At 35.2% G+C, this 23,959-nt stretch overlaps 2 protein-coding genes across 3 annotated transcripts; both read left to right on the forward strand.

The window, feature by feature from the left end:
- The first annotated feature begins 3,540 nt into the window (after nucleotides 1-3,540).
- LOC130591228 (mechanosensitive ion channel protein 4-like) lies at nucleotides 3,541-10,673 on the forward strand. The gene is made up of 5 exons (XM_057394184.1): nucleotides 3,541-5,269; nucleotides 6,385-6,556; nucleotides 8,742-9,035; nucleotides 9,396-9,598; nucleotides 10,379-10,673. Exons 1-5 carry the CDS (start codon nucleotides 3,753-3,755, stop codon nucleotides 10,671-10,673), a joined length of 2,481 nt encoding a protein of 826 aa, XP_057250167.1. The 5' UTR covers nucleotides 3,541-3,752.
- A 6,977-nt stretch (nucleotides 10,674-17,650) lies between these two features.
- Nucleotides 17,651-23,479, forward strand: LOC104889969 (mechanosensitive ion channel protein 4). 2 transcript variants are annotated; one of them, XM_010675319.4, is made up of 5 exons: nucleotides 17,651-19,323; nucleotides 19,417-19,576; nucleotides 20,854-21,147; nucleotides 21,915-22,117; nucleotides 22,910-23,479. In XM_010675319.4, the coding sequence occupies exons 1-5, from the start codon at nucleotides 17,687-17,689 to the stop codon at nucleotides 23,178-23,180; spliced, it is 2,565 nt and encodes an 854-aa protein (XP_010673621.3). In that variant the 5' UTR covers nucleotides 17,651-17,686; the 3' UTR covers nucleotides 23,181-23,479. The 2 variants fall into 2 exon arrangements, with proteins under 2 accessions (XP_010673621.3, XP_048499775.1); XM_048643818.2 differs by lacking the exon at nucleotides 20,854-21,147.
- The last annotated feature ends 480 nt before the right edge of the window (nucleotides 23,480-23,959 follow it).

Here is a 23,959-nt window from a genome sequence, read left to right on the forward strand (position 1 = left end):
AGAAAAGTGTGTAGATTAAAAAGAACTATTACAAATTTTACGCTCTTTACCTTTCAGCTTTGAATGACATCATGGCATTGACGTGTTATATACACATATATAAATGAAAAAGAAGAGAACAATTGATAACATGTTTATGATATCATTTAAAAATGTTAACAATGTGTAATAACTAAATTATACTATCTTTACAAACTTTGCTTGTCATCATAACTAATGAAAAAGTGCAAAATGTTAGAGGCAAAGAGAAAAATATGAAAAAGAGAGGGAGGAAATGTATAAAATTAGATGCATGAGGATTTCATTTGAAAAGAAAAGTGGGGGTGGGGGTTACACTTTCAAAAATAGTAACGAAAACTGTGTGTAGATTGAGAATAGCGAAACTAAAAAGAAAAGTATGTAAATTAAAAAGAACTATTACGAATTTTACGCTCTTTACTTTTCAGCTCTAAATGATATAATGGTATTGATGTGTTATATACACATATATAAATGAAAAAGAAGAGAACAATTGATAGCATGTTTTTTATATCACTTAAAAATGTTAACAATGTATAACTAATAGGAATTAAACACATGACCTTTGACATGAATTGTGAGAGTTTAACCACCAAATCACTACAATTTCAAGGGCATGGTACACCCAAGGCTATTTTCTCCAAATGAGCAAAATGAGCAAATGAGCAAATGAGCAAAATGAACAAATGAGCAAAATAAACAAAATGAGCAACTGAGCAAAATGAGCAAATGAGCAAGCATTTCTACTCATCTAAGAAAATGAGCAAACTTTGAATAAGCACAAATTACTCATTTAAGAAAATGAGCAAACTTGAATAAGCACAAATTAGGTAAATAAGCACTGCTCCACACCACCACCATGATGAACAAACTACTTTCTCTCTCCTCCTCCACATCTCAACCACTCCGACGCGGTATAACAAAAAAACAATCATTAGCTTGCATAAACTGTAAAAATATGAAACAAAAGATTTGAAGGTAAGGTAAACAAACCATAATCCTGGACTAATCTCTCTCCTTAACCCAGAAAAATCAAAATGGTGTGTTGAACTACAATGTTGAAGTAAGGAATCGGAAGAAATGAAGTTGAAATTTACAGAACAAACACTTGAATTGAGAATCTTCTTCATCGTTTTCCTCGTTTTCATCTGCTTTCCAATCATCCCAACCTTCATCAGCTTCGAATTTTTGGTCATCTTCATCAATGGCTAAATCTGAATCTTCGAGATCTGGAAATGAAGACCAAAACCCCAAAACGTTACGCCGAAGAAGACGACAGTGACGATGAAAACGACGGTATCGTCGGAAATGAGCAGCAGCAAAAGCAGCGGCAGCATCGTCGGAAAAAATGGCAGTGAAAGCACGCGTAAGAGGAGAACACGCGGAAGAGGAAGAGGAGAGAGATTGCGCGAAATGACGAACGTGCCCCTGAAGTTCCAATTAATCACGAAAATGCCCCTGGGTGTACCATGCTCATGGTACACCCGGGTGTACCATGAGTGGACTCCAATTTCAATGTTTAATGTTTCAAAGTAATGTATATAAAGACATAGATAAGCTTTTTAATCTCTAACACTTTTATTATGATAATAATATTATTCTCTTACCCCAATTCTGTCGAAATTGCATTTTTATTCCTAATTCCTTTGAATATTTTTCTTAAGCAACTTATCATGCCATAACATGCAGTTTCCAATTTCACACTAGACAGAAAATTTTCGAAAAAGTTAATAAAATTTATGAATAATAATAAATTTGATAATTGTAACAGACCCGAGATATTATCCAGGTCAAAATACTAGTTAATATATTAATACAAGAGTGGTATAAACTACCATATATTAGATTTGTTGGGCTTACACCCTAACAACTGACATGGACCCTGCTAAATCGCCGGTTAGCTATCATCGTTTAAGTCAACTAATCTTTTTTTTAAAGTCTACTACGTTTAATACTTTAAGTCAAAGAGTATACATTATAATTAATGAACATTGTTGTAAACTCTGAACCACCAAGGTGCCTTGATCGTGATCTTTCTAGCTTGGCTGGCTATTTGCATAATTATAGTATATACAAGTCGTGCAAGATCAGGCAACTTCCACAGTTCTCCACTGCTAATAGTATTAGTTAATTTCCAACTAGGTAATCAGGACCGTTTCATAAAATTAGGGGCTGTGTGTTAAAATAAATTTTAAAGATTAATTTTTTTTGGTGTAAAAGAGATGGAAGAGTTATAAGTGGGGCTTTTGGAGAATACGAGAAAAAGAAGAAAAACACCAAATAGAAATTGATCTCTTTCTATTTGTAATTAAATTTAGGTTTTCTTTTTTTTTTTTGCTTTAGGCGGACCACTAATAGAATTGGACCTTTATATTTCGGGGACTTGTGTGCAGTTGCTCACCCTGCACATGGCCTTAGCCGCTTATGTAGGTAACTATCTGTAATCCAAAATCTAGATTGGAAGACTATCCATTAGCCAACAAATTAAAAATATGCTCACAATTATTATATGTGATGTGTAATAAGGGAATAGATGATTTACGGAAAAAAGCGAAAAACTATAACTCAATAGTAAAATACGCACTAGTGATAGACATTAGATATATCTATAATGCATGGATTAAATTACCTATTGAATGTGTATAACACAACAAATTTACAAGTAGGGCTAGTTATCAAGTTATGGCATAGTAGAACCATTTCAATATAGTCGGAAAAAAATATAGCGGAAAAAAAGAACATATATAGAAACAATGTATTATATAACAAAGGTAATATTAATCTCAACACCACAAATTATGGCACAAGGTGCATTTAACACCAAACTATTAGCCTAGGTGCAATAAGTGAAGCCGAAAGGTTTCTAATTAACGAAAAAATAGGATAAATGAAAGAAAAAGGGAAAATGAAAAAAAAATAAAGTTAACACGGATTCCCCGCCTCGGCAAGAAAAGTTAGCTTATGCATCAATTATGACATCACTTGATGCACCCACACGGCCACACCATATAGTTTGGGAGTGTTTTGGCTAATAGTTAAAGTTAGTGATGTTGAGACATTGGGTGCATCCACGCTATAGTTTGTGGTGTTGAGGCATTTGCCTTATAACGAAAAGGTAAATCTTTAAATTTTATGGGAGTTGCTTCTTGGTAACAGCTTATAACAAGCTCTCTTCTCCCCCCGAATGTGCTGATGAATGTGCTTGTTATGACAAGTTTAATGGTAATGTAATTATTTATCAACCTAAAGCATAGTTTATAAATCGTCAAGTCTTTGTTTAACCTAAGAGACCAATTGTTTTTTTAACCAATTGTTTTTTTAACCAATTGTTTAGTCTTACTGTTACCTAGGTGAATTTAAGTCCTACACAAGCTAAGACCTAAGTCATGTGCAATTGATCTGGTGATATTAAGTAGTAGTAGTAGTATTAGTTGATTTTTCTACTCTTAAGTCTTAACAACACAAACAAAATCTTCATCAAGTACTTAAGAGATTTGTAGCTCCTCCAAAAACCCAACTGATCATGGATAGCCTAGAGCCTCTTGACAGAAAGGCGATGCAAGATGATTGTGCTGCCAACACGGGCTGTGAGATTCGAGCTGCGGCCGCGAGCCCTGGCTCGGTCGACCACCAAAGTTGTGATACTTCGGTAAACATTTCAGCTGTTGATCCAGCAGCTACTTCACCATCTGTCCAAGAAACTAAAAGGTTCTCGATTTGTACGCTTATAAAATATGCTATATATAATTCGTTTGTACGTTGATATGTTTGCTTCCATGGCAATGTTGCCACTGCTAGTGGTGTCTTATCTGTTTATACGATTACTTCAAATCGTTAGGCACGGTCATGACTATTACAATGTCACTCGACTTAAGCTTTTCATCCGAATTTGGATGTGCATAATAATGGCAATTCTAACCTTATACTTTGGGGTTGCAGGACATATTTGTAAATATTATTATGCACATTCGTTACACAAAGATGCTGGACGAAGCATTCGTATGCTTACCTTAATACCAGTTTCAGTTTATTTCATCATATTTGACATATTTTTCTTGAGCTCCTTCCTTCCAAATATTGTTTCTTGCGTTACACCTAAATTGCCATTAGATCATACTGAAAGTGGCCTTCATGTTCGAGAAGCAGTGGTCGAAATAATCGATTGTGTTCTTTTTTGGTGGATCGAGTCTGAGGTTATGAATAATGTCCCCGCTTTCAAGCACCACAAAATCCTCGGATTGCATACTCAACAGTGGATTAAGGTATCTCTTTTTGTTCTCATTGGCTACAATGTGATTATACTGTCCACACGTATGATCGTTTACAGGTTACGGATTTTAGCTGAAAATCTAACTCCAACTATGGATGCAAATTCGATAGCATATATATTAGTAGACAGGTTCATGAGTAGAAAGTATCTAATGTATTGTGCTAATGGAATGAAACATAGCATCAACTTCATGTTCAGCTCACTCATGCTTCTACTTACATGGGTGTTGTATTTTAGGTCCCACCTAAATGAAACACACATTTCCAAAAAAGTTTTGGAGTTTGGAACATGGACTTGTGTTAGTGTTCTGTTTTGTTCTGTTTTTTGGCTCATCAAAACTTGTGTATTATTGTCTTGGGAGGCTACTATAGTCTATGATAGATTAAACAATAAACTCATAGTTGGGGGGAAACAACTCTTTTATTTGGGCATCATTGGTCGACACAACCACGACATATTCAAGCTTTTGTATGACGATGATACTAGTGTAGATCAAATCGACAATAAGCGAAGCAAAAATAAGTTAAGTTCAACAATCGAGCTTATTCATTTGGGAAGTAAATCCCACAATGTGGAGGGCGTAAGCGAATCGATAGATAAGGATAATGATCAGCAGAAAAAACAACCAATACGAGGTTTAGGTACTCGAATTTATGCCTTGGTTTATGGTAAGCTAATGAGAGAAGGTGATCGTGATAAGAGTGAATCAGACAAAGTGGATGAGTGTGCTACACAAAGAGTAATTGGTTTGAAAGATCATGAGGATGAAGAGTTGAGAAATAAAATGGCAAAAGTGAAGAAATTGTCAAGCAAAGTGAAGAAAAGAGTTAAGTATGACTTGTTAATAGAAGATGGCCACAATTCTACCATATATGGTATACAACAAGTGGCTCAATATCTTTTGAGTGCCAGAGAAACATTGTTGAATGAGAATTATATTTCCGACATCCTCCTCTACTTGGAGAGAGGTAGCGAAGACGGGTAAGATACATTTTCTTCTTTTATTTTGTTCTCTCTATTCTCTTCTTGAGTACAAAGAAGCTATTTGATTGAACAACAACGGTTTAATGGTATTGATATCACCTTCGATTTGAAAAAAGTGTATAATGTAATTAGGGATGACAATCCAGTCCGGATCCGACCTTAGTCCGCTCCTATCCGAAGGAAAAAATCCGAGTCAACTCCGACAAAAAAGTAATCTGACTCCGTTTAAAAAGCCCGACTCCGTTTAAAAAGTCTGACTCCGAGTCGGAGGAGGGTCAGAGTCGGATCTCATAAAATAATCCGACATCTGAATCCGAATTCGACTTTGAGTCAATCAATCCTTTTTTCTTATTTATGTTAATGTATAATTCATGTATAACCGACTTCGACTTTCAGCCAATTGTATTACTTCCTCCGTTTCGTTTTAAATGCAACAAATGAATATTTTATCTCACAAATAATACCATTTGTTGCATTTAAAACGAAACGGAGGAAGTATATAGGATTTTCCCATTGAAGAAATGGTTGTTGAAATTAATAGTAATATTTAGATTATATGTACTACTTCATATAAGATTTCCATATGATTATTAGAATAAATTATAATGATTAGATTATTGTATTATAGAAGACTACTCTATTATTAAATGGGCAGAAAAATAAGTCTGATCGGGTTCATAGTCGGATGTTCAGATTTTGAGTCGGGCGTTCGGATTTCGAGTCGGGTCGGAATCAGAGTCGGATGTTCGGATTTTAAGTCGGGAAAAATTCGGATTTTCAGAGTCGGATGTCGTACTAGGATTTAAAATCCGACTTCTTGTAGGGTCAGAGTCGGATTATGCATAATTCAAGTCCAAGTCCGACCCGTTGCCATTCCTAAATGTACCGTTTATGTTTATCAATAACACACATATTCTCTTCTTAAGTACAAAGAAGCTATTTGATTGAACAACATGTGACAGTTTAGTGATATTGACATCACCTTCGATTTTATAAACGGTGTATATCATGTACCATTTATGTTTATCAGTAACGCACATTGCACTCTCAATTATAGTTTTCCGATAGTATAATAACATTTCTTTCCCTTTTTCATGGATATATATTAGCAGGATTCTCAAGCAAGAATTCCTCAAGCAACTTATTGAATTAGGTGGACATAGCTGCGATGCATGTAGGTTCCGTGGATTGCGAAGGGTAGTGAAGCCCGAGTGGGACTATTTTCAGGATCAATTACAAGAATTATCAGAAGAAATATCGCTTGAAAAAATTGGAGCGTGGATGGTACATAACTGAATCTCCCTCTGTATTTCTTTTTTTGACAATAATGAAGCTTTTAATTAAGTTAAAGTTCTACCCCCATAAGAGGAGATTGTCTACAAAGCGACCCATAACCGTTTCTAGTTTCCGGTTCCACCGCAATGTCTTGCTCAATTAGTTTAATACAACACGGGGAGGGGTTCAAAATACATTCAAAACAAAATAAATCTATCTTCTCCAGTCTAGCTCGTTTTGCAATTTCATCCGCTGGAGCATTTGCTTCTCTTCGTTCAAACTTGACGGTTCCTTGTAGTTGCCCAAGGAATATCCTGCAAAGATTTACCATTCGAGTTAGATCTCCCTCTGTATTTCCGCTCTTTATATTTCTGTGCATTTTTTAATCTACTGTTTTATCTCATAGTCTCCAGTCACGAGTCACCCACTCACCCCTTACTCTTTTACTCTTCCTAATTTGACTTTTTTTTTCTTGTAAAAATATTCAAAAAGAAGAAAAAAAAAAAGGAGAAATGAGGGTTTACTATTGCCGCTCTCTATTTTTTTTATTAGGAAAGATAACTAGTCTGAAAACCAATCATTGCTAGTCTACTAGCATGCAGGGCTACCAACTTAGAGATTGAGTACAAGGCTAAACCGCCCATAAGTAAGGGTGAAAGTTATTCGAATAAGATTCAAAATCCAATCCAAATTAGTAATTTGGATCGTATTCAAACTATGTTCGGATTGAGATTTTTTGAAAATTTGGATTTTCAGATCGAATTGGATTGAGGGTAACTGGATCCAAAAATTTAATATAACCGAATAGTAATATGCCTTGTTGGGCTTAAGTGCTAGACTGATTTTTTTTTGCCATCTCAATTCCGATGTTGACCTTTCCTTTTTCTTTTTTCCTCCATAACCACCGCCTAGCCACCAGCCCACAACCTCCCGCCTGTCCCCCACCCCTACAGGCTGCAAACCCCACTTCACCCCTACTAGCTGCCCCCAACATCTCTTCAAAAGTTGCCTCTATTGGGGGGGGAGGGTTTGGGGGAAAGGTGTTGCAGAGGGGGGATTTGGGCAGTGCAACGGGGGGAAGGGGTTGGGACGAAGGGAGAGGTGATGGGAAGAGAAGAGGGGGGCAAGCATGGAGGGAAGGGTGGGGGATACTAGTGGGGTGAGGTGGGCTGCAGGTGGGGGGTGTCTGGTGAGGTGAGGTAGTGGCTTGCGGGAGGTGGTGGTAGTGGTGGCTAGGTGGTAGTTATGGAGGAAGAAGAAAAATGGAAGTGTCAACGCAAGAATTGAGATGGTCAACAACGGAAAATGAAAATAGGTTTTATCTTGCAAAAAAATTAATTGTTATTTTTTTTCCGCAAAAAATACTTTTAAAAGGTTTTTGGGCATATTTTCCTAAAAAAATAAGAAGATTATGTGGCATAATATGGGATAACGTAGAGAGAATTATGGCATATAAATCATTAAATTGGGATGGGTCATGGAGTATATCTTTTAGTCTAGTAGGCCAAGATTTATATTATACCTTAACTCATATGAGTATTTTTTTCATTTGTGAGATAGTTTCACTTTTTTCGTGACATAATATTTTTTTTAGTGTTTTTATTTTAACAAATTCTGCGAAAGAATCTCGTATCAATATTCATGTCATGATAATGTTTATTAACATTCAAAAACTTTTTTTCTTTTTGATGCAAAGCTAGGAAATTAAATGAGATTAAAGCATCCATTACCATTTTAAAAATGATACTACTGAGTGACAATAAATATTTATAAAGAATAATACAGTACGTACATGTTTAGGGATGACTTTATTAACATAAACATGGACATATAATAAGATTTTATATACAAAAATTGGACATAATTCATTACCAATAAATTACAAGGTATTTTTTAGTCACTAAATACCAAATGACTGTTATAGTGTAATAAGACACTACAATCGTAGACCTGAATGTTCATCATAAACCAATGCTATTTACACCCTCTTTTATTAGCATGCCTATGTGCGTGACAACATGAGCACGTAGAGTGCAAAAATGTGAAATGGTGTAAAATTACATACACATAGGACACCAGGTGTTGTACGAAACTCATAAGTCATAATATAGCTTATTATTAGATAACATTATATAGTGTTTTATACAGGCCTATAACTATTCCTAACACGTATAATGGATTCTATATTGATCAGGATAGGGCAGCCGACAATTGTTTGTTCCTTGCAAATACATTGAGCAGTGCAAAGGAGGTTGTGGGATGTTTGAACCAAATTATCAGCTGGCTTTTAACTGCTGTTACTTTTATAATGTGGTTGCTTCTTACTGGATTGGCTACTACGAAAGTACTTGTTCTCATTGCATCCCCAGTGTTAGCCGCAACATTTATATTTGGAGACACTTGCAAGACCTTATTTCAAGGGTTTATGTTCACATATGTGGTGCATCCTTTTGATGTTGGTGATTTATGTGTCATTGACGATAAAATGGTAAGTAAATTAATCTTATTACCACTTCTTCTTTTTTTGACATTGAGAAAGTGTGCATTAATTAAAAACGAAAGTACAGTTTGAGGCTAGTACAATTAAACGAACATTAAAAAACTAAAATGAGCTATAATCGTTCTTACACAACAACTACAAAAACATAAAGAACTTAAACTAGCTAGGATAAAGCTGCTCGATTTAAAGGTCTGAATTGATAGATAACTGTAATGAAACTCATTCTTCCGATGAATGACAATCTTCTTACCACTTTATGTACACTTTTCCTCTTTTTTGAAAATAAAACTTGCAATGGTTTCATAATTCATTGATACCAATTAATTACCAACTGTTTTTTTTTTTTAGATGGAGGTTAGGACAATTGGTGTTTGGAAATCAACCTTCTCAAAAGTTGGTACGCATGAGGATGTTATATATACAAATTTAGAATTATCCAACAAAAGTATCGTCAACCACAAGACCGAATTTGATTGGAACGACTATGTAGAACTCGATGGAGCTTCTTTCAACAAGCATATAATCATGCAATTGCAGCAAGAAATTAAGAAGTAAGACCCTATTGTTATTGCTCTTTAATTTTCTTTAATTTATAGAAAAAGAAAATATATAATCGTATAAATTTCTTGTTAGACTCATCTCGACAAATATATATTTCAAATATCAACTATTTACTTCCTTCATTCTGTTTTAAAGGAAACATTGGGTAAAATGACACTTTTCATTGATCAATTTTGACTCTAATTCATCGACATTATATAAAGAAAAACATAAATCAAGTGGGATCTTGTTAGATTCCTCTTGATGCATATTATCAAATTATAACTTTTTTATATTTTTTTACGTGTGCACAACTAAAAATATTGATGATTAAAAAAACGTGTTGGGTTGCGTGAAAAAGCAAACGTTTCATTTTAAACAGAACGAATAAAGTATAACTTTTACATTGATAATAAAAATATGGGTTATGCTATATGCAACCCTTAGGGTTGCATTAAGGGCTGCATATAAGACATAAATAGGCTACTTAAAATCGAAATAAGTTGTGAATTTATGAAAAAAATTTGCATCAACCGATGTAATAAATGATCAATTAATGCAACTTATTCCCATTTTTAACTTGTTATATACAACCCTTACGACTGCATATAACTTTTCCCTAAAAATATTGATATGCAAAGTTTTATATTGACAAATGTGAAAGTCAAACTCTATAAATGAAAAAAAAAAAAAATTACTTTCGTTGAATTTGGTGAGAATCATACTTTGTTTTTGAATCATCATCAACTAATTATTCTTTCCATGAACTTATCTTATTTCTGTTTGATCAGGCACCTTGATGATAATACAATGAAATTCAAACCTGGTCATAATTGTGTGGCATTGTTAATAAGTGGAGACAACATCAAGATATCCATTAGTTTTAGACATAATAATGTGGATCCTAAAGATAGAACTTACTCTGAATGTCTTAAGGCCAAGCACGAGCAGCGATCTGAGTTGGTTCTTTTTGCATATGACCTTGTGGAGCAAAGGAAGAAGAATGAGATACCAAAAACTTCAGGTTCTTACTCTGTTGCAGAGAATTCTACAGAGCAAGCTCAAGTGACGACTGATGAGCCATGAGCGCACAAACAAATAGAGTTAGGGCTTTCAATGACTATTAAAGTACTCTCTCCGTCCCAAAATATAGTTTTCATTTTCATTTTGGGTGTTCCAAAATATAGTTTTCATTTCTATATATAGAGTTCCACAGTTTTCCGTATTTTGTGTGGAAAAACCGTGTAGCATCATCTATTTGCTTCGTTTTTTCCTTTGTGTTTTTTTTTTTTTTTGATAAGGAGAGAAACCTAGGTTAGCCCCTAACATAGGACCAACCTAACACATCCTTGCCGATGATAGAGAGGAAAAAGGATCATGTAATTCAGACCATCGATGAGGAAACCGCACCGAGTGACCCTTGTTAGACAAAAAAATCCGCAGCTTGGTTAGCTTCACGAAAGCAGCGAGAATTTTTCCTTTGTTTATTCAACCAAAATGTTACAATCAATTCTCTTCTACCAATTATTATTCATTCTCTCTCCTAATATCATTTTTTTCCATACAATATTTATTAAAATAAACAAAAAATCTTTACTATCTATCCTACATTCTACTACTTGCATAAATTATCGTGAAAAAAGGAAAATGAAAACTATATTTTGAAACGGAAAGAGTACTATTCATGTTAGCGTTTTTTTTTTTTATTGTTTTAGGGAACAACTAATTTTTTTTTGATCAGTAATTTTTCACGTAAAGTAGGAAGGTACCTTTAATATTTTATCCTTTCTTTTTCACGACTAAATCTCATTCATATGATTAGAGGTACACACGAAAGAAAAGAATGGCTAATGGCTGAGTCATTAACCAAAGGCTATAGCTAACGCCTAACTTTATTTGCGAGGGCAAAAATATAACTGAGAACAACCAAATAATACAACAAAGACTAGAAATTAAGAAAGGGGAAAAAATTGAGTACTGTAAACCAAATCTACATGCACAAAACTAACTGAAAATTTTTAGGACAAAAACTTGCTAGATGGAGTATACATAGTTAGTGCAATTAATATATAACCAATTAACATCATTAAATCGTCATCACAAAAAAGATATTATTCAAATAACTGATATTAGGAAATTAATTTTATGTCTTGAATTGCCCCCAATCATAATCAAGTGGCCTACGTAAACGGCTGGATGTAACGTGCAAGATCAGTTTTTATCCTTTATTCAATTGCAAAGTCAAGTCTTTATTTATAAACTTTTTGAAGTGAAATCAAGTCTCTGTTAAATAAGGAGCCTTAATTAATGAATCACTTATCTTCTCTCATTGTTTGGGCTTGCAATAATAAGAAAGAAAAATTGTTAAAATTTCTTGACAACAATCCAAGTCTTGTAGATAAACGGGTTAGCAAACACTTAATACTAAATCCAACCTAATCTGTTCGCATGTTCAAGAAGAGATACTTCCTCCGTTTAGAAATAGTTGTACCATTTCTATTTTGTGCACTATTCACATTTTACACTTAGATTGTCTTTGGTGATTTATATTGAGAAAATAGTCATGTGGGATTTTGTTTAGATTGTCTCAGATGTAAATTTTTTAATATCAACTTGTTATAATTTTTACTTATTGATAATTAAAGATATTAATGGTTGAAATCATACATCGGCATGCGTGAAAAGTAGAAACGGTGCAACTATTTCTAAACGGAGGAAGTATATATGAAGGAAAATTTTACAGTAAGTCACCTTTTGTTGTCCGATGTTGTTGTGAGGTTTAGGCGTTTAGCTAACCCGGGCCATAAGCTATCATGATAATCTCTCTTTTTATGGGTAAGGAAAAGAGTCAAACCTTATCAGTTACCGATAGACCAAGTTCTATTGGTGTTAATTAACATGATAAATTGGAACTTCAAAAAATTGATTGAATTGTACAAATCCTTAACTTTTTTCATCCACTTATGGCAATATTAATGTGTCATTATTAAAACACCCACCCCCCACCCACCCACCCTCTTATGGCCTGATATTTTGCTTCAAATGTCTAACGAAACTCGGTACCTGATGTTCTGATATGGAATAACTAGTTAGGTTTAAATCCGATATCGATACCAGAACACCAGCTTTCAAAGGTTTAAACCCTGCAAAAGAAACACATGTAGGCTAACCTCAGGGATTGATCCGAGTAACGCCCCTTCGATGCCTAAGTCATTAAAGGAAAAATCGATAGTTTTCAAGTGTTGCTTAATTATGATGGAGGACCTACTTGAATGACTCATATCATGGGGTATTTATAGTGGTCGAGAGTGTCTTGATAGTGATAGGATACTTCTCCTATTGGCTCAATCAATATCTATCCCTCATTTAGTATTTATTTCTAGGCTCATAGTCCACGTGTAGTGTGTGTGAATAGATCAAGACTAAGCCTAGACCCATGCCTAAATGATGCGGGTTGTGTGGAAATCACCGACCATATACATAGAAGGGACCGGTATATAACAAAATATCAGTATATTGAAGGTCCACTTCTTGGATCTACGTCTGATATCTTGGCAAATCATCCATGGTAGTTTAGTTGATCCAATGAACTAGTATGGTACTCGGACAGTCACCACATAGCTTGTTTCTGCTGGATATGGTGTTGAAGATCGATGTTGAAGCGAGTAGTGGAGTGTAGTGTACGAAGAGCAAAGTCGATGATTATTGGCGACAAGGCAAGAAAGCAACTTGACTCCTTTCGAATGACCTACCATGTCTCTAGGAGGAATCCCGTGGCGTTCAGAGTTCGGACCCCGGAAAAGTCCAAAAGCGTGTATTATAACCTTCAATTTAGGCTGTTTTTGGGACTTTTTGGACTTTTCGGGGTCTGGTCATATTTTCTCCCGAAACATTCCTAAGAAGGCCGACGTGACTTGAAACGTTGCGCGGGTGCTTGGCACCATTTGTGTTGCCTCAAAAAGCCTCTAAACACCCCATTTGTTCATTTCTCGTGAAATCCAAATATCCTCGAAATGAACGTAAAGGCATCCACATATTCGTTTCAAGCCATGTGACTCCTTTTCAATGACCTACCATGTCCCTAGGTGGAATCCCTTGGCGATCGGAGCTCGGACCCCGGGAAAGTCCGAAAGCGTGTATTATAACCTTCAATTTTGGCTATTTTTGGGACATTTTTGGACTTTTTCCGGGCCTCGTCATATTTTCTCCCGAAACGTTCCTAGGAAGGCCGATGTGACTTTTAACGTTGCACGAGTCCTTGGCACAATTTGCATTGTCTCGAAAAGCCTCTAACACCCCATTTGTTCATTTCTCGTGAAACCTATATATCTTCGAAATGAACGTAAAGGCATCCACATATCCGTTCCAAGCCACATGACTCCTTTCCAATGACCTACCATGTCTAGGAGAAATCCCTTGGCGTTCGGAGCTTGGACCCCGGGAAAGTCCGAAAGCGTGTATTAACCTTCAATTTTTGCTGTTTTTGAGACATTTTTGAACTTTTCCAGGACTGGTCATATTTTCTCCCGAAAAGTTTCTAGGAAAGCCGATGTGACTTGTAGCCTTGCGGGGGTGCTTGGCACCATTTGTGTTGCCTAGAAAAGCCTCCAAAACACCCAATATGTTCATTTCTCGTGAAACCCAAAACTGTCATGAAATGAACATAAAGGGTTCCAAGCCACATGACTCTTTTGAAATGACCTCTCATGTCCCTAAGAGGCATCCTGTGGCGTTCGGAGTTCGAGCCCCGGGAAACTCCGAAAGCGTGTAGTATACCTTCGATTTTGGTTGTTTTTGGGGTATTTTTGGAGTTCTCCAGGCCCGATCATATTTTTCTCCCGAAAGGTTCCTAGGAGTGCCAACATCACTTGTAACATTGCTCGGGTGGTTGGCGACATTTGTGTTGCCTAGAAAAGCCTATAACCCCCCTTTTGATCATTTCTCGTGAAATTCAAAATTGCCTCGAAATGAATGTAAAGGCATCCACATATTCATTCCAAGCAACACGAGTCCTTTCCTGACCTCCCATGTCCCTATGAGGCATCTCGTGGCGTCCGGAGCTCGGCCCTTGAAAAGTCCAAAAGCGTGTATTATAACCTTCAATTTTGGCTTTTTTGGGACATTTTTGGACATATCCGGGTCTGGTCATATTTTCTCCCGGAAAGTTCCTAGGAAGGCCGACGTGACTTTAACGTTGCGTGAGTACTTGGCACCATTTGTGTTGCCTCAAAAAGCCTCTAACAACCCATTTGTTCATTTCTCGTGAAACCCAAATATCCTCGAAAAGAACGTAAAGGCATCCACATATTCGTTCCAAGTCACATCACTTTATTCCAATGACCTACCATGTCCCTAGTAGGAATCCCGTGGCGTTCGGAGCTCAGACCCTGTGAAAGTCCAAAAGCGTGTATTATAACCTTCAATTTTGGCTGTTTATGGGACATGTTTGGACTTTTTCGGACCTGGTCATATTTTCTCCCGAAACGTTCCTAGGAAGGCCGACGTGACTTGTAACGTTGTACGTTGTGCGGGTGCTTGGCACCATTTTGGTTGCCTTGAAAAGCCTCCAAACACTTCATTTGTTCATTTCTCGTGAAACCTAAAATTGCCTCGAAATGAATGTAAAGGCATCCATATATTCTTTCCAACCCACATGACTCCTTTCCAATGACCTCTCATGGCCCTAGGAGGCATCTCGTGGCGTTCGGAGCTCGGGACCCGGAAATGTCTGAAAGCGTGTATTATAACCTTCAATTTTGGCTGTTTTTGGAACATTTTTTTGACTTCTCCAGGCCTTGTCTTATTTTCTCCCGAAATATTACTAGGAGTGCCGACGTGACATGAAACGTCGCACGGGTGCTTGGCACAATTTGCATTGCCTCAAAAAGCCTCTGAACACCCCATTTGTTCATTTCTCGTGAAACCCAAAATTGCCTCCAAATGAACATAAAGGCATCCACATATTCATTCCAAGCCATATGACTCATTTCCAATGACCTCCCATGTCCGTAGGAAGCATACCATGGTGTCCGTAGCTCGGACTCCGGAAAAATCTGAAAACGTGTATTATAACCTTCAATTTTGGCTATTTTTGGGACATATTTTGACTTCTCCTGGCTTGGTCATATTTTCTCCCAAAACGTTCTTAGGAAGGATGACGTGACTTATAACGTTGTGCGAGTACTTGGCATCATTTGTGTTGCCTCAAAAAGCCTCTAAACACCCCCATTTGTTTATTTATCGTGAAACCTAAAATTGCCTCGAAATAAACGTAAAGGCATCCATATATTCTTTCTAAGCCACATGACTCATTTCCAATGACCTCCCATGCCCCTAGGAGGCATTCCGTGGCGTTCGAAGTTCGGGCCCCGGAAAGTCCGAAAGCGTGTATTATAACCTTCAATTTGACTATTTTTGGGACATTTTTTTACTTCTCCGGGCCTGGTCTTATCTTCTCCCGAAATATTTCCAGGAGTGCCGACGTGACTTGTAACGTTGCGCGGGTCCTTGTCACAATTTGCATTGCCTCGAAAAGCCTCTAACACCCAATTTGCTCATTTCTCGTGAAACCCAAATTGCCTCGAAAATAAGCAAGGAAACGAGCATTGAGCAACTATCTCGCAGGTGGGGAACCCCGCGCGCAGGGTCGTGGCCTGAATTCGTAGGGAGTGCCGCAGCATGTCTTTGCTGCTATTGTTGTCTAACCACGGGTTTGGCCGCCCAAGGGGGACCTCTTACTTCACCTGGGTTTTCTGTTTGCCCGATGATAGATATATTAGAGCATTTATTATTTTTCATCTTTTTGACAAGTATCCAAGTATGTCAAAATTATAGTTTCCTAATTCTAGTAGAGTTGTATTTAGGAAAGTAGATATAATTTGACATGTATACTATTCTATCTAGGATTAGTATTATATTCCTAGTAGGATTAGGTTATTCCTAGTTAGCTACAAATATAGCTCATGGGTTAGGAATAATTGTGCGGTGGAGAGAGAAAAGATCAAGATGTAAGGTATTTGGGTAAACACGGGTTAGGGATCGGATCTTGAAAATCCAAATTCCAGGGCGCTTAAGTTAGATCGAGGAGATCTTAGAAGCCTTGTAAGTCATTGTATTATACAAATCATTGAAAGTCCTGGTGCATTAGCTTGTGGTTTTTCTCCCGATTCTCGAATTTTCATTTTTAAATCTGCTTCTTGTGTGATCCTTATTGTTGTTTATTGTATTATTTACTTATTTTCGTGTTATTATTGCTTGCCAATACATATGCAAATGATCCTAACAGCTTAACATACAAACTCACAAAAACATATCCTTCCAATATCTATTATGCACATCTTGTGAAACTTTATAGGACTTTACATCTTAACCACTTGCAAAAACTATGTTAGCTAGGGCGGAGGGTCCCCCCTAGTTTGGTATAAATTACACATTGCAACTATTTTTTTTTTATAATGGTTGCATGGAGATTACTAATCATTAGCCCTTCTATAAAAATTTTCTGTTTTACTTGTAATCTTTATGTCTTATATACTACCTCTGTTTTTATTTAGTTGCAACGTTTTGACTTTCACGCTTGCCAATGTACAATTTCAAATCGTTTTATCTCTAATTGTATGTAAGTAAAAATTATAAAAATTTGATATTATGAAAGTTTACATCGAAACGAATCAAACAAGACCCACATGACTATATTTTGTTTAACATATAAATCAATAAATGTGGTCAAATAAGAGAACATGAATAGTGCAATTTGTCAAACGTTGCAACTAAAAAAGAACGGAGGTAGTATCCGCTAAAGCACGCCAAATAATTTAAAACAAACGTGAGTATTAGTAGTACAACTAGTACGTCCTCCTAAACAATCATACATATATGTGCATTATATATACTAATAGTCGTAATTATTGCGGTGTAAGATGAAGTTTAATTTGCCATTTCCAGCTCTTATCTTAGTTGACTTAGCTTAATCTTATTAATTGGTGCATTCGCCTACCTTGCTAGCTCTGGCTATATATATACATGTATGAGTTGTGTGCAAAATCAGCACAAATTATCCAACTTCTAGTAAATAAATCCCATCTTAGGAACAACATACAATGAGTAAACAACATCCTGTAAAAAGAAAGAAAGAAGATGATTCTGAGTTTTCGCACATACCTCCACAACACCAAACTGTAAACATTTCATCAGATGATACTACAACTTCACAATATCTCCCAAAAAAAAACCGTGCACTTTCATGTTTTAAGATAATTTTTGCACCATTTAAGTGTTTGTTCACTTGTTGTGCTACATGTGTGTTTGGGCTAGTTACCGCGATTTTTGCTATATGTGCTGGTGCAACTATAGGAGCCATAATATGGTCCATTGTAACGCTTTTGAGCATTATTATTGCCATTGCATCGTTACCTCTTTTACTTGTGTCTTTTTTAGTCACACGACTACTTCAGTTCATTAGACATGGTGATGACTATGATAGTGCAGTCCATTTTAAGCTCTTCATTCGCGCTTGGATATACACAGGTATGTCATCTTTAGTGGTTATCCTAGCCATCTTATATGGAATCGCCAAGAATAATTCAACCTTAAAACGAGCTGTGTTTATGGGATCTCCGCTCTCAAATTGGATAGTTATCTACTTTGTGATATTTGGTATCTATGTTTTTAATTGGGCTCTTTCGGTGTTCATTTACAAGTTTATACCAATAGTACCTTTAGATCACTCAGAAAGTGGTCTAAATGTACCTGAAAATGTGCTTGAAATCATTGATTGTTTTATCTTTTGGTTAGCTCTTTCTGAGGTTTATAAACGTGTACCTGCTTTCAAAGATGATAAAATCTTTGGATTATACACTCGAAAATGGATTGAGGTATCAATTTTCCTTCTTATAGCATATAACGTCATTATATTATCTACTCGATTGATCGTAAGATTGTTCAAGTTTGCTGATAAAAGACTTCATTCAGGGAGTAATAAAAAATCAAGACGTTATTTATTCACGGAAAAAATGATGCACTTAAGATATCTTATGTATTGTGCTAATGGATTGAAGCACAACATTGACTTTGTATTAACCTCACTCATGCTTCTACTTATTTGGGTGTTGTATTTTGGGTCACACTTAAATGAGTATGGTACAACTAGGGCGAAAAAGCTTGTGGAAATTGGAACTTGGACGTGTGTTAGTCTTTTAGTTTGCGCATTTCTTTGGCTCATTAAAACTTGTTTATTATTGTCATGGGAGGCTAGTGCAGTATATAACAGATTAGAAACAAAAATTATAGATGGGGGTAAGCAATTATATTTCCTTGGTATAATTGGTCGACATGTTCATGATTTTTTCAACCTTCAATATGAGAGCACAACAGATCCGGAAAGGGAAATGCTTATGTGCTTATTTTTCAACATTTTTCCGATTGGTGTCATAAATATCGATTCTCATTACCAAAGTAGATCCGATGTTATAGATAGGTGGGTAAGAGAAGAAGAAGAAGAAGAAGATGAGTCGAATAATAATACTAAGAAATTATCGACAAAAAGGAAAAAAATTGTCAACGCGGATTTTTTAATGAAGAAGGGTAGGCCTCCTACAATGTTTGGTTTACAACAAGGAGCTCACTATTTTTTAAAAGCTAGAGAAACGTTGAAAAATGAGAAGTATACTTCTGACATCATGGACAAGTTGAAGAGTTGGATAGATTCTTTAGAGCAACAGGCTGTTTCCAATAATGGGTAAGATAACTTTTTTTTGCTGCTTCGATAATAGTATACTTCCTTCGTTATGAAATAAATAAAACGGCGAAGTATTTTGGATGTTATTAACAGGAAAATCAAAAAGAATTTAATGCAACTTATAGGAGGTGGTGAACACAATACGGATGATGAAACGAAAGAAAATGATGATTGGGGATATTTTGAAGATCAAATGCGCGAATATGTTGCTATACCAGAAGAAATATCGCTCGAAGAAATTGAGAAGTGGATGGTACATACACTTTTTACTTTTTAGCAGCTTCTCTCTAATTTAATTACTTAGTTTATTTACAAAATCGTATTAAATAATGTTGTTTCAGACAAAAAAAAATTTAATATAATGACTTTGTTTAAAAGAGTTAAACAGAACTAGGGGTGGAAATTAATGATGCGAGTCGAGTCGAGTTTGAGCTAGCTCGACTCGACTCGTTAGCATTTCGAGTCGAGTTTGAGTTGAGTTGAGTCGAGATCACTTGAGTCGAGTTTTGACCGAGTAGATTTCGAGTAGCTTGCAAGTGTCTCATGTTACAAGCAACAATAAAGTAGAAAAGTGTTGAATTTAGGTATTTTGCTATTAATAATTAAGTATTCGAGCTTCTCACGAGTTTTCGAGCCGAGTATCGAGTTGCTCAACTCGACTCACCAACATCTCGAGTCGAGCTCGAGTTCGATTCGAGCTCACTCGGGTCGGGCTTTGACCGAGTTTTGACCAAGTCAATCTCGAATAGCTCGTGAGTTGTCTCATCTCATTGCCACCCCTAACCAGAACTACCAAAACATGCGACATGGATGACTTCCTTACAACACAAGTACCAATCAGAATACAATGACAAGATTGAGAAAAAAAAAAATCTCAAAGCATACATCAATTGGAAAAGAAATCCACCCACCTGAGATTTTTTTAATACTAGCTTATTAGGAAGAGACATATGTTAAACCAAGTTAGTTTGTGTTTCATAGTAAAAAAAAATTAAAAAAAAAATTATTTTAAATAAGTCAACATTTGTGCGGTCTTCTCATTTTATATCTATCTTTTGATTATCCCGGATTGAGTTGGGCTTGTATGTCTGTTTTCTTTTATTGAGTTTTAACCTGTTTGTGACTTGTTTAGTAGGTTACTTATGATACGTGTTACAATGTCCCACCCACACCCTCGCGGCCTCGCTTGTTTTAGAAGAAGAAACATTATTGTAACACGTATCATAAGTAACCTTCTAAACAAGTCACAAACAGGTTAAAACTCAATAGAAGAAAACAAATATACAAACCTAACTCAATCAGTAATATTCAAAAGGTGGACTTAAAATGAAAAAATCGCATAAAAGTTGACTTATTTAAAACATTTTTTTTCTCTTTTGACAAAAGCTAAATCATAGTACAATATTAATACTATATATTAAGATTTGAGTTATTGCACTAATTTATTGTGACTTGAGTCTATGTACTAACAAGTTGTGTATATATTAGAGCAACTATATATATGATTAATATTTGTATATTATTGATCAGGAAAGGGCACGCAACCATTGTTTATTCCTCGCAAATACATTAGCAAGTGCCAAAGAAGTTGTGGATTGTTTAAACAAAATTATGAGCTGGCTTCTAATTGTTATAACTTTTATATTGTGGTTGCTTCTCACTGGATTTGCTACCACACAAGTACTTGTTCTCATTGCATCACCATTGCTAGCTGCAACCTTTATATTTGGAGATTCTTGCAAGACCCTATTTCAAGGCATTATCTTTGCATATGTGGTGCATCCTTTTGATGTTGGTGATCTCTGTATCATTGATGAAAACATGGTTAGTTAAGTTTTTTCTTTCAATAAAGGTGGAAAAAATCGATACTGACAGTTTCAACTATGTCCGCTCTTCTTTAAACAATCTCAATTATTTACTAGCTTAAGATACTTCTTTTTTTTTAGAATAATTGACATGAATAATCTCAACTTTCACCAGTCTTCTCAAAATAATCTCAACTTTGGATTATTTCAGAATAATCCTTAACTTTTGAGAGGATCTTCTCACAATAAACCAAACTATCACTTTTACTGTCTATACTAGTCCGTTTTAGGTCTAATATATATAGAAAATTAATAGTTCGGAGTATTTTGAGAAGGTGTCCCCTAAAGTTGGGATTATTCTAAAATAATCTAAAGTTGAGATTATTTTGAGAAGACTAGTGAAAATTGAGATTTTTCATGTTAATTTTTCCTTTTTTTTTATTATACAACTTATAACCTATTAAAAAATATAAAAATAAAACTTTATATTTTGATACTTTCTTCTTTTTTCTCATATTTCCCTCCTCGTATTCCATCACCACTTCTCGCTTTTATTATATCTATCTATAATGTTATAACTTATAAGTCATGCGAGACTATTATTAGAATCTAGGAAGATAGAAATGAAGGTAGGATTATATAGAGTTAATCAATATTAAGGTTTGTTTAACAAAGATGTAACATATATAGTTGAAACTGTTGGTGTCATCTGATCTAAACTTTTTATTTATTGAGATATTCTCAAACTAAATTAATATGTGATTTTCTTTCGTTCTTTTCTCATAGATGGAGGTTAGAACAATTGGTGTTTGGATAACTACCTTCTCAAAAGTTGGTACACGAGAGGAAGTGATATATCCAAATTCAGATTTATCCACCAAACAGATTATCAACCACAAGACAGATTTTGATTGGATTGACCATGTACAACTCGACGTCTCGTCATTGGAAAAAGAAAAAATTAGGGATCTCAAACAAGAAATTGAATTGTAAGATTTTACTTCCCTTTTTCTTACTATAATACTTCCTTAGTTCATTTGTGATTACAGTATTTTGACTTTTATACTAATAATAACCCAATGGAAAAATTGTTTTAAATAAGTCAACCTTTACGCGATATTTTCATTGTAAGTCTACTTTTTTATTATCCCGGATCGAGTTAGGCTTGTATTTATGTTTTCTTCTATTGAGCTTTAACCTGTTTGTGATCCTTGTTTAGTAGGTTACTTATAATACGTGTTACAATGTCCTTTCTTCTCATACAGGCGAGGGACGCGAGGGTGGGGGTGGGACATTGTAACACATAGCATAAGTAACCTACTAAATAAGTCACAAATAGGTTAAAACTCAATAGAAGAAAATAGACATACAAGTCTAACTCAATCAGGGATAATCAAAAGGTAAACTTAAAATGGGAAGATCGCGCAAAGGTTGACTTATTTAAAACAATTTTTCCTAAAAACTAAGCTTGCAAATATTTTACTAATATATACTTTAGTATGTTATTCGATCAACTTTATTCTATATTTTCAAAAAAATCAACTTTTTATTTTTACAAATTAAATATTGTTGTAGGGAAATTATTATGAAAATTTATTATAAACTACTTGATTTCACAATAAATATTACTACAAGTTCAACTCATATAAGCTTATGTCCATCTATATTATAATCCGTTCTACGTCCCATATTAACGCATTAATTTTACGTTTTCACGATGTCAAAAAAAAAGTAACGCGTCAATTTGATTCATTAACGGGTATATCTTCTTGTTTGACCAGATATCTTGGTGATCCGAACAAATTCACACCTGGTTACAACTGTGTAGTGATGCTGAGAACTGGAAGCAACATCAATGTAACTGTTAGTTTTAAACACAATGTGAAACTTAAAAATGGCACCTACTTTCAGTGTTACAAAGAGAAGCACAGGCTACGATCTGAGTACAATGATCACTTACAAAATCTTGTGGATTCAAAGAAAGAAACTCAGAAAAACAGATCAATTGATACTTCCAATTTAGATGATCATGATATATCTGCAGCAAGTTGAGCAAAACACAAGAAACTTATGGTCGTCCTGATCACAAGGTATATGTTTTACACGAGGGTAAATGATGTAGACGGAATTCGATCCCAAGTCTTGAGCACCATCTCCCGAGACTTTAACCAACTAAACTAGTCGACATCCACACAGGAGATATGTTTCTATAAGTTGTAAAATTCCAGGTGTTTGAGTTGTCTAGTTAGCGTGGAATTGCTTGCACAAATTCTATTTTGTTCAGTTTCTATTGTAGAAAAATCAACTGATTGTTGTAAATTTTTGAGTGGCAAAATATATTTTCATATGGATCTGTACTGGTATCGTACGCTTCATTTAGGCCCATTTATCATATGAGATTGGTCATTAGAGCATCACAAGAAGTGGGTGTCAACTTGATTAGAAGTTACCATTTATATAAAAAAATTGAAAATTTTACATGAATAATCCTAAGTATGATTGATCATCTTATATAATCTTAACACAAATTATTAGAATAGACGGTCTAATTTTAACTTAAAATTAGACGAACCTAATACTGAATTTTTCTAACAAGCCCATTACATTTTGCTCTAACCCAACACTATCTTATTCATCTCTTCTCCTTTCGTGTTTTCTTGATCCTCGAATTATAACAGACAATTTCAAAAAAAATAACTCGGTAGTCTTACCGAATGGATTAAACTAGTCACTAAATGGATTAAACTAGTCACTGAATAAGTTAGAAAATGTCATTACTGAATAGATTAAATCGGTCCCTAAATAGATTAAACTAGTCACTATATTTAAAA

Source organism: Beta vulgaris, chromosome 4 (assembly GCF_026745355.1).
Source record: "Beta vulgaris subsp. vulgaris cultivar EL10 chromosome 4, EL10.2, whole genome shotgun sequence".
In the NCBI taxonomy this organism is placed as follows: Eukaryota; Viridiplantae; Streptophyta; class Magnoliopsida; order Caryophyllales; family Amaranthaceae; genus Beta; species Beta vulgaris.